Below are 15,353 nucleotides of genomic sequence, written 5' to 3' on the forward strand. Positions count from 1 at the left end.
TCTAAGGAGAAGAGCAGTTGTGGCACGTCAACATAGCAAGATATTTCCGTGGAATACCACCTGTAGCTGGTGACATATAAATGTCCACAACATCACTGATGAATGTAAGAGGACAAGGCGATCCGATAGTTTGGCGTCAGAACCCATAGCAGTGAGAAAAATATGTAATACAACTATGAGATGGGTATATCATCATAGTGCCAAAGTTCTCGGATCTGAAGAAGAGCACATAAAGACAAAGATAAAATAAAAATTCGGGTCAGCATGGAAGAAGGCCAAAGATGCCCCCAACGCTTTGCATCGTTCCCGAATATCACAAAGAAATATACGACAGATAGAAGTAGAGAGACAAAAAGAATAAGGTGAATGACAGAAAAACCTCCCGTATCCAAGCACCTACGGAGTAACTCTGGTCCTCTAGGAGAGCACGAACATATAAAGCAAGGACGGGGGAACATAATCAAGCACACATGCAAAAGAGATGGAGATAAAAGATAACAACCTAAAGGTTATCCCTTAGGAGATCATCGTTCTCCCAACCTAGGTCATAAGGAGAAGGAGGACGAGCTTGGAGAGGGGCTACCACAAGAGCTTCAGTGAAAACCTCACCAATAGCAAGGGCAAGGGATGAAGCAACAACAACATCTGCGTCCACAAGCTTGGAGGAGGTAAGGGTCAATGATCGCGAAAAGATCGTAGACAATGTCGGGATATCCTCCAAGGAGCCGAAAATGCAAGCCTCTGTAGAGGAAGCAGGTAACTTGGTCGGAGGGGATGAAACAAGAATAGGATTGTCGGCCTTCGGAAGAGGGGCAGTGGCAAATTCACGAGAAGGCAAAGCCTTCTCAACCACACACAAAGAAACAGACAAAGCAGCAAACACTAAAACAGGTAGAAAAAGGGACGAGGAACATACCCATGAGGATTTGCACCGTCGAAACTCCGGGACAGGGCCCTGCTCAAACTTGCGTTTGGGCTAGATAGGACCAACAAGTCTACTATCAACCGTGGCAGGCTGAAGGACCCAGGAAAACTCTGATGCAAGAACGGCTGTGAAACAGGGGGAGCAGACAAAGCTGTGCTAGAAACCACTTGCATATGTAACATATCCATGGGCCGAGACAACGAAGGTACGTCCGGCAAGGAGGTAATAATGAAAACCTGCACCCGTTTAGAGGGAGGTTCATCGATGGACCCCGAAGCAGCTAGAAGTTAAACCGAAGATGATGCAGAAACAAGAGTAGCTGACGAAACAAGATCCAATACAAGAGAACTGGGTGTTGAAGATGCACCAGCAGATTGCAGAGCAACATCGCGCTCTTGAGCCATGGCCCATCGATAGCACTTACGCTCATGTGCACGTTGATTACAACGAAGAGAGGGCCACCAACAAAAGCCTGAGAGGACACAAGAGTGTCATGCTCCATGGGCAGGGCCTCCAAAACCATGTCAGGGATAGGAGAAGGCCTAGCGGATGCGATTGGTATAACATTCATAGTGACGAGTGCCTGACCCCACTTCGCTCGAGGAACAACAGGAGGAACAGGGGGTGTCGACTTACCTTTGCATTACATCTCTTAGGTGGCAAATTGGAGTAGCATTCCAAGATTTGCTCTTGAGTGAGTATTGCAACTCTTCACCTAGGTGGCTTTTTAGGACCCCATTGCAGTTTGACACCTTAGCAACTTTTAGAAGGGCATTGCAAGTTAATCACCAAGGCGGCTTTTTGAATGAGCATTGCAATCCGTAAACTTGGCAGCATTTTGAGGGTGTTGGTTGAAAATTTTGTACACTTGGGGAAATATACAAAATTGTGGTTTCAACCACAACGTGAGTAAAAATCTCCTAATTAAGGGAAGGCTCCCCCTATCTAACTACAACTTTGAAAATAAAATAGGATGGGACAACAATCTTTCTTCTTCTTTCAAGAAAGACAATATCCTTTTCTCTTCACATAAAAGTGATAGCGATTTGATATAAAACAGTAGTAACAACTTTCAAAATGAAATGAGAGAAAGGACATGAAGTTTTCTGAAAGCTCAAAGATTTTCGTCACTTCCTTCGGGACAGGACAGCAATATCAAGCTCAAAGACTTGATTATATGAAGTCCTATCTACCCTTTTCTATACTAATTCTATCAAGAACAAATTATAACAACTCAAAGATTGGAATATCTTATTCTTTTCTACTTAAAACAATGGGAAGTAGTATAAGCTCAAAGACTCACAACTATTTCTCACAAAATCTTCTCCTAAATTCTCTTAAGAACAAGTGAAAGCACAAAGACTTACAGCTTCTCTCAACAAAATATTTATTTTAATCTATATTAACCTCAAATACTTGCAACACAAAGACTGCAAATCAAATGTGATTAAGCTCTTTAAGAAACACTTGCAAGAAAGATAATATAGAACACAAACTCAAGTATGTAGCACAAAGACTCAAAGCTTGAGCAATTTCCTTCTATTCCTTTCAATTCTTGAATTTACACATGAAAGCTCAAAGACTTCTTTGCTGTAAATTTGGCAGAGTTTTTGCTTGTTTTCCAAAAGATAAAGATTACAATAGACCCCTCAAGTATTTATAGAAGAGGATCCTTGAGCAAAAGGTGGGAGGATCCTAACTAGCTTGAGAGATTCTCTCAACCACCAAGACTTATTCAATAACTAACTATGACTTATTCCAACTACAGTCCTAATTGAACACAACTTGTAGTTGCTTTGCATGTAATTACAAAAGTGCAAGTGATGAGTTAACTTGCAATTACAAAGTTATTTTTTACATGTAACTTGTCAAAACAAAATTACAAATGCATAACTAAAACTATTCCATGTGTCTAAAGACACGACTCTAACTGCATCATCCTTTGTCTGTGATGATCTTCATGTCGCTTCAAGATGATAGAACTTGAAGTATTCGGGATTGGTAAAGACATCTTGAACCGGAACGGGAACTTGCATCCTTGTCTTCTTGCTTGGGGTAGTACTATCTTTTCAGGAGGGAAAGGGTTGCCTTCCTCTTTTCATGTCATGACCATCTTTGTCTTGAAAGCATTCTATGCTCTCAACCATGAATTGTTGTCGTATCTCTTCTTTGTATCATCCTTCATTCTTGAAATCTTCTTGCAAAATAAGGCCCGTGCCTTAATCCATTGATTTGGTGGATCGTGTGTGCAAACCGAACTGACAAGGGAAGGGATAAATTGATGCAAAAATGGGCTCACAAGTGAATTTCGGGTTTTGGAAGTTGCATTACATGTGTGGGAAAAACAAGAGCATTAGCTTGCAATTGTGGAGAACAAACATGCAACTTCATATGTGTAATGGGTAACTACAAGTTTGCACTTGTAATTGGACCTTTAGAACTCATTTTCAAGTGTTTTTTGAGTGCATTTTGGACCAATTTCAGGTTCTAGATAGATGACTGCAAGTAGACTTTAAATGGGGAAAATGAATGAAGGTGTGAAATGAGTGGATGAAATGGTGGGAATAGGGATCTTGATATGAGAGAAATGAAGCTTATGACCAAAAACAACAAGTGCGGATGGTTATGAATGGATGTTTGAAGAACTTTTCCATGTTGATCACATGAAAAATGGGAAGAACTTTTACTTGTAATCAAGTTTTAAAAACCCGATTTTGAAAGGATGAATATTTTCCAATTTAGAAACTTGAAGTTTCACCAAAAGATGATTAAAATATTCCAGCCAAAGGGGAAGATCAATTATTTTCATCCTACTTGTAATCGGGATTTAAAATCCCGAATACAAGTAAAGAGGGAAAATGGGGAAGAACAATGCAATTCAATTCACAAATTGCTATCAAAGGGGAAAAACTCTCTCGCAAAAACCGATTTTAGGAAAGAGAAAAACAAAACTAACAACTATCATGAAGAGAAAGAATCTTTTATAGAAAAAAGAAGAAGATTCAAACCCTAGCCACGTTTTTGAAAAAATGCCATATGTATCAAAATGCCCATTAAAAGCATGAAGAATCGGTCAAGTAAAGCACCCAACCTCCACGCCTAGGCAAGACAAGCCAAAATGATTTAGGAAAGACAAGATTCGTGGCACTTGAGTGAGGCAAATCGTGGCATTTTTCAAAAACATTTTTGTTGTTAAAACCCCATAAAACCAGCGATAATGTCTTCCAAATGGCATGAAGAGAGTTGGAAAATGCATGAAAATAGCAAGTAATCCAAAACGCCTTCCTCCTCCTTGAATTTCTCCACAAAAATCGTTGGAAATCTTCAACAAAATCCTCCAATATTGCTGGTTGGGTTTTTGGGAAAGAACAACAAGTTTAAAATTGCATGCAATAAGAAAAATCGGGTTTTTGAGAGCAAACAATAAGTTTAAAATGTTACTTTTCTCTCAACAAGGCAAAATCGGGTTTTAAAAATCCAATTGCAAGTTTAAAATTTCACTTTTTCCATCAACAAGGCAAAATAGCAAGTTTAAAATGTCACTTTATTTCAATTCTAGGCAAAATCGGGTTTTGGAGAGAGATGTGCAAGTTACAAATTACTTGTAAAGGGAAAATAAAATCCCTACAACAAGTTTTAATAACTTGCACATATGTAATAGACGTTTAAAATCCCTATTACAAGCAAAAGACATTAAAGTAGGGGTTTTAGAAAAGAATTACAAGTTTACTTGTAACTTATCCAAAAAATCCCTATTTTAACTTAAAAAGCCAAAAAGCATCAAGGGGGAAATAAAAAGCAAATTACAAGTTCTTATTTTTCAATAAAGTGCACTTGTAATTAGCCAAAAATTTCCCTACAAAGACAAAAACAATGGAAATCATTAAAACTTGCAATTCAAGAGAAATTTCCCACCTACAGTCAGGGGGAAAAAACCCGAAATTGAAGGAAAGACATAGCAAACGAATCCAGAATGCGATGAAATTCGAAATGTGGTTCGAGGATGGACTGAGGATTAAGCCAGTCCAAGGATTAGTCGAAATTCTACCTCGAGAAGCATGCCAGAGAGTAAAATTTTCATTTTTTCACAAAATTTCATGTAATGGTCCTTCATTTTTGTTTTCAAAAATGAGGACAACAGAGGGACCTCTGCATTTTGATCATCATGGAGGCATTTCACAACACCCTTGTAACATTTGTTTGAGGTGATCATTTTGAGACACCTTTGCAACTTCATCTCAAGGCGGCATTTTAGGAGGTCATTGCAAGTTGAACATCAAGTTGGATTTCAGAGGCACCTTTACAAGTCAATCACTTGATCAACCAATCTTAACTAGCTTTGCAATTCACTTCTTTAGTCAACCAATTAGGTGACCTTTGCAACTTGTCATCAAGGCGTATTTTGGAGACACCTTTGCAATCCAAGACCTTTGCAGTCAAAGACCTTTGCAACTAAAGACCTTTGCAATTGAAGACCTTTGTAGTGCAAAGTTTGAGCGGTAAAATTGACTTGCTTTGTAGTTTGAGACTTGATCAACCAAATTAGATATCTTTGCAATACAAACTTGAAATTGTTAAGCTAACCTTTATCAAGATCGATCTTTTGAGTAAACTCATGGCTTTGTCAAGTTTCACATCAAAACCCTAGTTCATGCCATCTCAAACCCCTAATGCCCTCTAATTTGCAAATTGACAACCTTCAACAACATCAACCACCTTGACAAGGTTGACAACACAACCTCAATCCTGACTTGACAAGACATATTCACTCCTCATAGGCAAGGGCTAATAGCTACTAAACTTACCAAGCTAAGACGACCTAACCTAGAAAGCGAAAAAGTGGAGGTCCCTATTTGCAATGGGGCGATGTGTGACTACATCACAACAGATGCCACCAAAAATAGCCTCCTATTGATAAGGGAGAAAATATAATCACAGGATCAGTTGCGGTTTCCAAGAAGCAAGGAAAAGAGGGTCTGGTTACCACTAGACAATCAACACCCCCTACTTGGTTGCAAACTAGAATCAAAGAGAAAATAGTGGAAGGGGCATCATCCCTGAGCCTTGATGACTTGTTTGCAAGGGTAGGGCAGCCCAAGATTTAACAAAGAAAGAAACCCAAAACATACTCATGAATAACTAGGGATGAAGAGAAAAATCGGGTCATACACATAGCTGTCCCACCTACAGACAAGTCAGCTGAAGCGGTCAACCCCGCAAATTACAAAGTAGTATCATTCAACATGGGAAAAGAAACCAAGGAATAGGAGGTTGAAGAAATCTGTGATTCTTTGGATGCAATACTCAAAAGATTGAATAAACAAACAAAAGAGAAGGAGAATTCAACTAGGGTAGCAGTAGCCAGCAAGCAACAAGTAGAATTAGAAGTAGAATAGAGTAGAGTAGGAGTTGTTGACCAGAAATTATTGTACCAACAGTTGAAGCAAATGAATAAAGCATTGAAGTATGGTGTTTTGCTAGTTGCCTTCTCCTATTTGCATGGTTTCTTTCATCAAAATTAGTTTAAGTTCAATGATTTTAATAGTGAAGTGTGAGGATATTTGATCGATTTTTGGTTCATACCATTGGGGATTTGTTGATTGCAAGTTCCTGTGCATGGTTAGTCTGAGCCTATTATTGCTATTAGTTCAATTGTGGGTGTTTTTTTTAATTGCACCAGAATTGGGTATCCAAATGAATGTTCATCATCTGAAAAATCTTCCATTTCCTTTGAAGATCACACTATTTATGTGGCATTGTGAGTTTATCTCTGGTTAAGTAGGAATTAGTTTTATGTGAAGTCTGTCTATCTGCAACATCAGCCATTACCATCATTGTCCATAGATTCCCAAAACACTATCCTTTTCTCTTTCTTTAACTAGTTTGAGAAGTGAAGCATCAATCAGATGAAAACAAGCTTGTCGGATGCGTAAGTCCCTTTATGATTACCAACAAATCACATTATCACTGAATTATTCTAAGTCATGACCTGACATTTGAAACCTTGAGGTTGCCTCCTTTGATCAAGTCCTACAACATCTGAGATTTCCTTATTCAAGAGAGGATAGGATATACTCCGTATATTTTATTCTACGTTGACAAAAGTGCAAAATTCCCCATCAACAGGTCTGTTGCTACTTATGAATTGCAGATGATGAAGGGTCTTGCTCTTCCTGATTCGCTGATGTTGATTGTGCAATGATCCTCCTTGAGAATGCTTCAATGTCTGATCTAATATATATGTGCAGATTTAGATGGATGTATCTGATGATATGTTGCTGCTCCTGATATGGACTTATATGCTTGCAACAATATGTGAGGATAATGTTTCTGATATGACTATGAAAACATGCAGATTTGGTTCCTTCTCTGATTGTTATCCTTGTTCCTTATGCAACTGATATTGTGCCTTTGGCAATTGCTCTTAAACAGCAATCCAATCTGGATTAAACAATAAGATAGAAACTCCATGATGCTTGTTAAATGGGCTTGATTGCCATATTATCCTATGAGAAGGATGTGGCTTAAGTGACATGTCTTTTAATCACTACCTTCTTTAATCGTGCCTCTTCCATAAGTGAATTGATTTCTTAACCATTCATCATAAGTTAACTACTTGTTAGTATTAATGACTAATGCTTCATCTTAATAATGACTAATTGCTGATTTATGTTGGCTATCTTTACTTATTGAATCTTAAGCGATCATGACTATGTCACTGAGATCGCTTCTGCCTCCGTTCAATCGATCATTGAATTGTGTATCCTATCAACGGTCCCTTTGTTTTATTCCTCATAAGGGTTACATATTAGTCTTGAAAGATATTTGATAATCGCTTTATCATTAATCGATATCTAACATTGCTTAGCATGGAGGTTATTATGAGGGGACGTTACAACAGCTGTATACTTTCCTTGTTCCAATTCAATGCATGTGTCTTACTAGTGCCCTTGTAGACTAGTAATATCAATATTATAACTATATACTTTCCTTGCTTCAATTAGTTGCATGTCTCTTACTAGTGCCCTTGTAGACTAGTAACTAAGACTTTAAACCCAGTTAATCTTTTAACAGAGACAAAAATTTATATTGATCGTTACAGCTAATTTTCCAACTACTGCTTCCAATGACTGAAATCAGCCAACAAGATTGCCATGAAAACATCTTATCGGCCAATAGGACAATGAAGCCTGCAAATTCAACATGATGTCTTAGTCAATGAGGTAGCAATAGAGCAGGTAAGATCTGGATTTACATATGGGTCTAAAATCTTCAGTAGAGGGAAGAGTGGGAAAAAAAACTTCTAAGATATAGTCATTACTCCATCATAAACACTAGAAAACTATCTATATGTTTATCATGGTTGTAGAGCAGTAGCTCCATAATAGAGAGAAGCAACCAAGATAGGGATGGATGGGACTAGAATCCTCCATAAGACACTGATATTCAAAAGTTTACTTGAAAGAGAAAGAATGACAGAGATTCCTCTTGGTGTGTAATGTCCCCACTCTAGTCAGTATCAGTTACTGATGGGTCAGCCTATTATTTCGACTCTCATAGGCTAACATGTTTGAATGGAGAATCTCAATGATAGTTCCACTTCTTTAGTTCTGTCTTGGTTTCAGTTCCAAGGCCTTAGCAGTCAGTGTGTGGGCTTAGTTGAGGGACTTACTATTTATTGTAAGTCAATCTGACAGTTGTGCTATTTTTAGTCAGGGCACCTGGACACATGGGGGTTATTTAGTGTTGACCTTAGTTTCACACAACACGTCAAAAGACTGAATAATGAAGGAGATATTAATATTTTAGTAGTTAACATATTTAATTAACTTGTATGGTTATTATAAAGTCATAAAGTGACTTTATTAAATTAAAAACCATTTAAATATTATAAAGTGATTTTTATTAAATCATTTAGTGAATTTGGGCACCCAAGTTGATTAATAAACTATGCAAAGTGAATTAAATACATTTTAATGTATTTAAAAGGCATTTGGGTGTACTTCTTGGAAATCGTGCCTTTTTGGTTTTATTAAAGCAAAGCAAGCAATTCAACCTCTATTATTGATTATTTGATATTGCTTGTTATTTTGCTCTATGAAATTCTTTGACAAGGGTTTCAGAGGTTTGGCCATTGGAGAACGGAAATTCTTCGTGGATCTGTGATTGTGAGGCTGTGGAAGACCAGCTAAATTATTGCAATTGTGAAGGCTTCATTCAGGAGTCGTATTGTGCTTCAACAGAGATTCTTTTATTTAGATATTGCAGATTTTTCAATAAGGAAAGGGCAAATCAGGTTAGATGCCCCTTTTAGCAGCATATTTCATTTCAACAAGCAGTTGTACAATTTCCAGTTGCTGGCCGTACAATTCAGGCTTGGCATGTGGGGTCCAAGAAAGGGACGTTTTGTCTGGGAGGTTGAAACGCCTTCCTATTTTGCAAATTGGTTGCACCATTCTCAACGCCCAACATATTCAGGTGGTTTCATCACATTTTTGGCCTGGAGAAATTGTACTCTGGACTTGTACGTCTATTTTGGTCAGTTTCCTAGTTTCGGCTGGCAAACTCCAAAACTCTTTATTTAAAACAAACTCAAGACCTACGGATATGTTTTATGTATTAGTTTCATTTGCAGCAATTATCTAATTCATGATATAGATTCAATTGCTCTATATTTGGTATCTATTCAGTTTTATGAGCAATTCTTGCCTGGTGCACTTGTTCTTTTTTTATTTAAAATTGTTCAAAACCCTTGAAAATCCAAAAAAAAATCAGCAATAGTATTTCAGGAGGGTTAGAACCAGCAAGGTTCTTACATGGTGTTGTTTATTGTGTCATTCTATATTTGTGTGTGGTCATTCACTCCACCATCAAGCCCTTTTTAACAAATTTATATTTTTGGATGATGATAGGAGTGTAAGTTTTGGATTATGACAGGAACTACATTTTTTGAGTACAGGTTTGGGTGTTACACCATGTAATCCAATCTTTACAGGTTTTAGTATGTAATACTTCTAGAACCATTGGTAGATGTCTTAAACCAAAATAGTTCACCACTCATAGTTTGTAATAAAAGGTCCATAAGACAATTAACATTTTCGTTCTCTTATGTAAATCATTCACTTTACCATGAATCAGGATACAAAATGTCATCCAGTTATAGTGCATCTCTTCTGTACTCAACAAATAAATTTCCAAATTGAACATCAAGGAAACTATTGATAACAACTTTATATATATATCTATCAAGAATTAAGAGTTGAACCAAGAAATCAGCATGCAAATAACAGAAGGAAAAGAAAGAATTGATAGACCTGTGAATTCGTGATGACATCTATCAATGATGAGAATCTGATACCCTCACAATTTGTCACTGAAAGATGCACAAAGCTGTTGGAAAGACATTCTAACCAATACATTTTGGGCAATAACATCAACCAAGCTAAGAGTAATGTAAAAAGAGAAGCATCATAAATATTCAATAAACCATTTCAGTGCTAATCATAATCCTTATAAGATACTTATATGACTGATGAGCCAAAAATATCTTAAAAGGTAATTTTATGGAAGTAAATTCAAATACTTTGCATTCACTTCATCAAATTCAGCAGTTGTGTGGATTATGTAACGCAGATAAAATTAAAATATTGTAAATGCAAGGAAGCATGATGATCCCAAATCTGTCTTTCTCATTCTACTGAATTCTTTAGTGGACAACTTCAAAAGTAGTGAAATATAAATACATTCAAGTTCATTGAAGATAGAAATGAATCATGAAAAATTAGTAAAAGTAGAAGGCTGTTGATTGTCTAACTATAATTGTATCCACAATCAATTTGGTAAGGGAGAAGTTCTGAGGTTTAAATCCAGAACAACCATTGAAGAAGGCATGCTCCTCTCTTTTATAACTGTTACTATCTAATACTTGCAAAAAAGGAGAAGAAATAAATAATGTAAACAAAAAAAGCAGGAAATGTGCAAAAATAGAAATCACTAATCTTAATTTGATGTCAAAAAGCATATTTAATCAAACATGAGTTAAGAGATTCAATATTGCAAATAGGCAATACAGATTAAACCATCCATATTAAATTCCGTACAAGAGTAGAAGGATAACGACAACACGATTATTAAATGCTTCAAAGATTCACAATGGCGTCTAATCTTGAAGGCTAACAATATCAAATTTTAGAAAGTAAATGCTAAGGCCCAGAAATTCAAAATAAAAGCTCTGAAACAATGAAAAATTACAATGATTGTGGACCATTGCTAAAGAGCTTTCTACTCTATATATAACATTTACCAATTAAAATAGTAGAATAAGAGTGTGCTACATGCACAAATCCAGACCAAGCATAACTATAGCACTAAAACACACAGCAGCATTACTGTGATCCTCACAGCAACATTCTATTTCATCCTCAACTGTCATCAATCAATGATTGACCATTCACTGCTTGTAACTGCTTCTTTCCTTGCGCTCCAAGTCAATCTGTTAAAATGTTTTTGCTATGATCTACATCAAAGATATTTCTTTATGCAAAATCTGCAATTATATACTTGCAGCCTGAAAGCCCATTAATTTCAATCTTTCCACAGCACATGGTTCAACAGATACAACAACGGGTAGCAGCTTGAAAAATGAACAACAATCTCATTTTTTGAGAGAAACAATGTTATCTTTCCTTCCCATTCTACAATCAGTTGCCATGTAGCACTTTCTATCACGGGTATCACTTGTTTTTCTGTAGCATGGTGTTCTAGCTGTAATATCAAATATTCAGAATGATCAAAGGTAAGGATAGATCCTAGAGCCTTACAACTTTACATCTTCTTGAAGGAATAATTGGCCACCACATGCACAATCCAAAAATTTCCTTTGGGCGCCTTTACTTTTGCAACAATTCAGTTGAATGGTAATTCTCACAAATGGTGACATCATGCAATGGTCACATTGGGAAATGATCAAATTGATTCATATGCATCATGGAATGGTCACATTGGAACCTAGAGGCTGATTAATAGATTCAATAAAAAAGATCCTAAATTGCTCTTTAAGGAGTTTGCACAACTTAAGTAATGGGGTTTTGTTGATGCATGCATTGCTAATTTTCAGAGGTTATCAGTTTTGGTAACTTATATTTCAGAAATGAGACTGATTGTGTTACTTGCCAATATTTGTTGGGGAGGATGGATCAAGGCACTTAGCCCACCCATACTACAAGCAGCAATCAAAAAGACAAGAGACATGGAATCCTTTACATGAAAAAAAGCAAATTCTACTTGGAAGGATTCTCACATAATAAGGATAAGAACAAGAAACCTTGCCAAAACGATAGGCCCAAAAAGACCAGTAGGGATGATGAGGTTTGAAATGAAATGCGCAGAAAAAAGTTGTGTTTCAGCTACAAACAGCCTTCGGAGTCGGGTCATGGGTGTTTAGGAAAGGAAAGGTGCACTACATTGAGGTAATCTCTGATGCTAAGGAGGAAGAGAAGACAAAAGAAGGGCAGAGTAGAGAACAGAGAAATACAGATGATGAGCAGATAAGAGATGGTGAACAATCACCTAAGGGGGTGAAAGGTGGAACTATTGCTACTCTTTCTGGTACCCCTAGATTTAATTCCTTTAGAGTGCGTGGAGTTTTGCAGGGGCAGTGTGTGATAGTTTTAGCGGACAATGGGGCAACCCATAACTTCATAGACTCGTCACTGGTAGCTAAGACGGGCATATAGACAAGACTTTGAGGGATTTAATGTTATGGTAGCAGCTGGTTTTAAGATGTCTTGTACCCAACAGGTCCCACAGTTGAACATTACACTTGGCAATTACACTATTATCGATGACCTCTATGTTGCAGACTTAGGAGATATAAATGCTATATTGGGCATCCAGTGGTTTCATTCACTTGTTAAGTACTCTCAAGACATTCAAACCACAGAGTTGAAGTTCAAAGCAGTTGGTAAGAACATTATTTTGAGAGGTATGTCCATTGGTGTTCCCAAAATCGTATCAGTGAAGAGAATGAAGAGTATTTTAAGACATGGTGGTGTAGCATGGGCAGCACAACATTTGATTTCATCCAATGCCCTATGTACAAAAGTGATCAATATTATGTGGAAATTTAAATAGTGTTGAATAAGTACAGCTTGGTCTTCAGTGAAATTCCCTTAAGAGACCACCTGATAGACAATTTGAGCATGTCATCTGTTGTCTTAATTTTTGAATTTTCAAAAATTGACAACCCCTACAAATTTTGTTTAAAATTCATAGTTTTTGTCTCTAGATTGTGTTTTACGACGTTCAAAACTCGCATTTGTTTGCACCCAATTGCTAGTGGGTGTTTTTATCATCTTTGCTTAACTCTTGGTTGGTTTTCGTGGTGTCATAACCCCACGTTTTTGAAATTAATTAATAAAAACATTCCTACCCTCCATTATTATTGTAACCTAATCAGAGATGACTCCTTGTTTTATTTTAATATAATGATCATATTTTAATTATTAATATTAACTGTTAGTTGAACTTTACCATAAAATATTGTTAATTGAATAAACATAAAATAGATATATTGATACATAATATAATATTATATTTACCATATAATGTGTTATTCAATAAATATAAAATATAATATTGGTATACAATATAAATTATCAAAATACATTATAATTATTATTATGGAATAATATCATATTACCATACGATATTATTAATAGAACCAATATAAAATATATCATATACAATATAAATTATTTATAATATCAATATATTATAATTAACGCATACCTTAAATACATTAGGAAAGGGCGTATTACACCTAGCGAGCGCATTGTATGATATGTGGTGACTGTTCAACTAAGGCGCCCAAGAGGTAGTGCAGGTCGATCAGGGAGCGGTGACTCCAACAGTCACCACCGCTCACCTTCTCCTTCAGCGGCCACGTCCCCTGGATGGATCTGCTCCAACACTCCCCCGCTGATATTAAAGTACAAGCCGTGAGGAGGAAAGGGACACGGAGAGTGCGAAGGAATAGCGACAGGGTGAAAGGGTAGCAAGGGACGCAGGTAAGAATACATACCCACCAATGTTTACTCTGCAGTAGGGTTTACATAAATCACGGGAACTCATATGTGCAGATATATATATAGATATTCATTCAATACATTGGAACATAAATATATGTAGATATTAATTCAATACATTTGTATATATAGATATTACTACAATGCATTTGTATATAAATAGAGATTAATACAATAGATATTAATATGATACATTGGTACATAAATATATATATATATATATATATGTATACGTAGGTGTATAACCTCCATATGCTCAATTAACTAATGAATGAATTACAACTATAAGAAATTCAAAATGAATGGCATTGTTCAATTAAGAGAATAGTAGGAATGGGTTAAGACATTAACATAATGATAAATGAGACAATTGCATATCCAAACCCAGTGAGACATGTGAAGAATACAGCAGCAAGGATAGCAGGAACTAGGCCTCTGTCAGGTAGGCCACCCACTGCGAATGACTTAAGGTTTGCCGTCAGTTGGGCCAAGGAGGAGTGTACCGCTCTTGGGCCTGACAAGCGCTACAGGCATCCTATTGCACCTAGTCCTCTTGATCTCATTAGGAACTAAATATGGAATTGACTTATTGATAACAAAGTAACCTTAAAAGAATTTACTAAACTATACTCTAGATCAATCATTCATATCTCAAACAAACGTTAAATCGCATTGTTTATATGTTTTTATAGATTGCGGATTTGGGGACATTACAATTTGTATCAGAGCCTGATTCTGCCATCCTACTAAGGGTTGTTAATGCAAACTTATCAAAAGAGAACCAGGGGAAATAGTAACAACATGGGTGAGCCATTGGAAAATGAACTTAGAACATTTATGGAAAACAATGATAGAAAAACTCAATCTTTGATAGAGCAAAATGAAAAAACAAGCCAGGCTTTGCTTCAAGCCTTACAAGATATGAATACCACCATGAATACTCTTAGGAATCATTCCAATGGCAGAGAAGAAAACTCTAATCATTCTGAAAACACTCATAATATATCTTCTAGCTCAAGGATCCAAAAACCCAATTTCCTACCTAGAGAGGGAAACAATATGGAAGAAACGAACAGTAACTCCTCCATGAATAACACAAAAGAAATGGCCGTGGCCTACGCTAGATTGGAGCCAGAAGTAAGAGAGGTTGTATCTTTTAGGGAATTTTGTGAAGCAAAGAAAAATGAGACCCCTAAGAGGAAACCAATCAGCAGAGATCTAAAACATAAAGTTAATAAACTATCACTACCTAACTTTGATGGCACAGGGAAAATATCAGCTCAAGCATGGATCCAAAAACTTAATACATATTTAAATCTCAGCCCCATGACAGAAGACGATGC

The 15,353-nt window shown here is 36.6% G+C and overlaps 1 protein-coding gene across 1 annotated transcript in view; it reads right to left on the bottom strand.

The window, feature by feature from the left end:
- The window catches only part of LOC131039414 (protection of telomeres protein 1a), a 312,678-nt gene that overhangs the window by 39,674 nt on the left and 257,651 nt on the right, over window positions 1-15,353 (bottom strand). Inside the window, exon 9 of the mRNA XM_057972165.2 lies at window positions 10,240-10,298. Within this exon, the coding sequence (XP_057828148.2) occupies window positions 10,240-10,298 (59 nt within the window). The remainder of the gene's footprint in view (window positions 1-10,239; window positions 10,299-15,353) is intronic.

The sequence above is a fragment of the Cryptomeria japonica genome, chromosome 10, assembly GCF_030272615.1.
Source record: "Cryptomeria japonica chromosome 10, Sugi_1.0, whole genome shotgun sequence".
Classification (NCBI taxonomy): domain Eukaryota; kingdom Viridiplantae; phylum Streptophyta; class Pinopsida; order Cupressales; family Cupressaceae; genus Cryptomeria; species Cryptomeria japonica.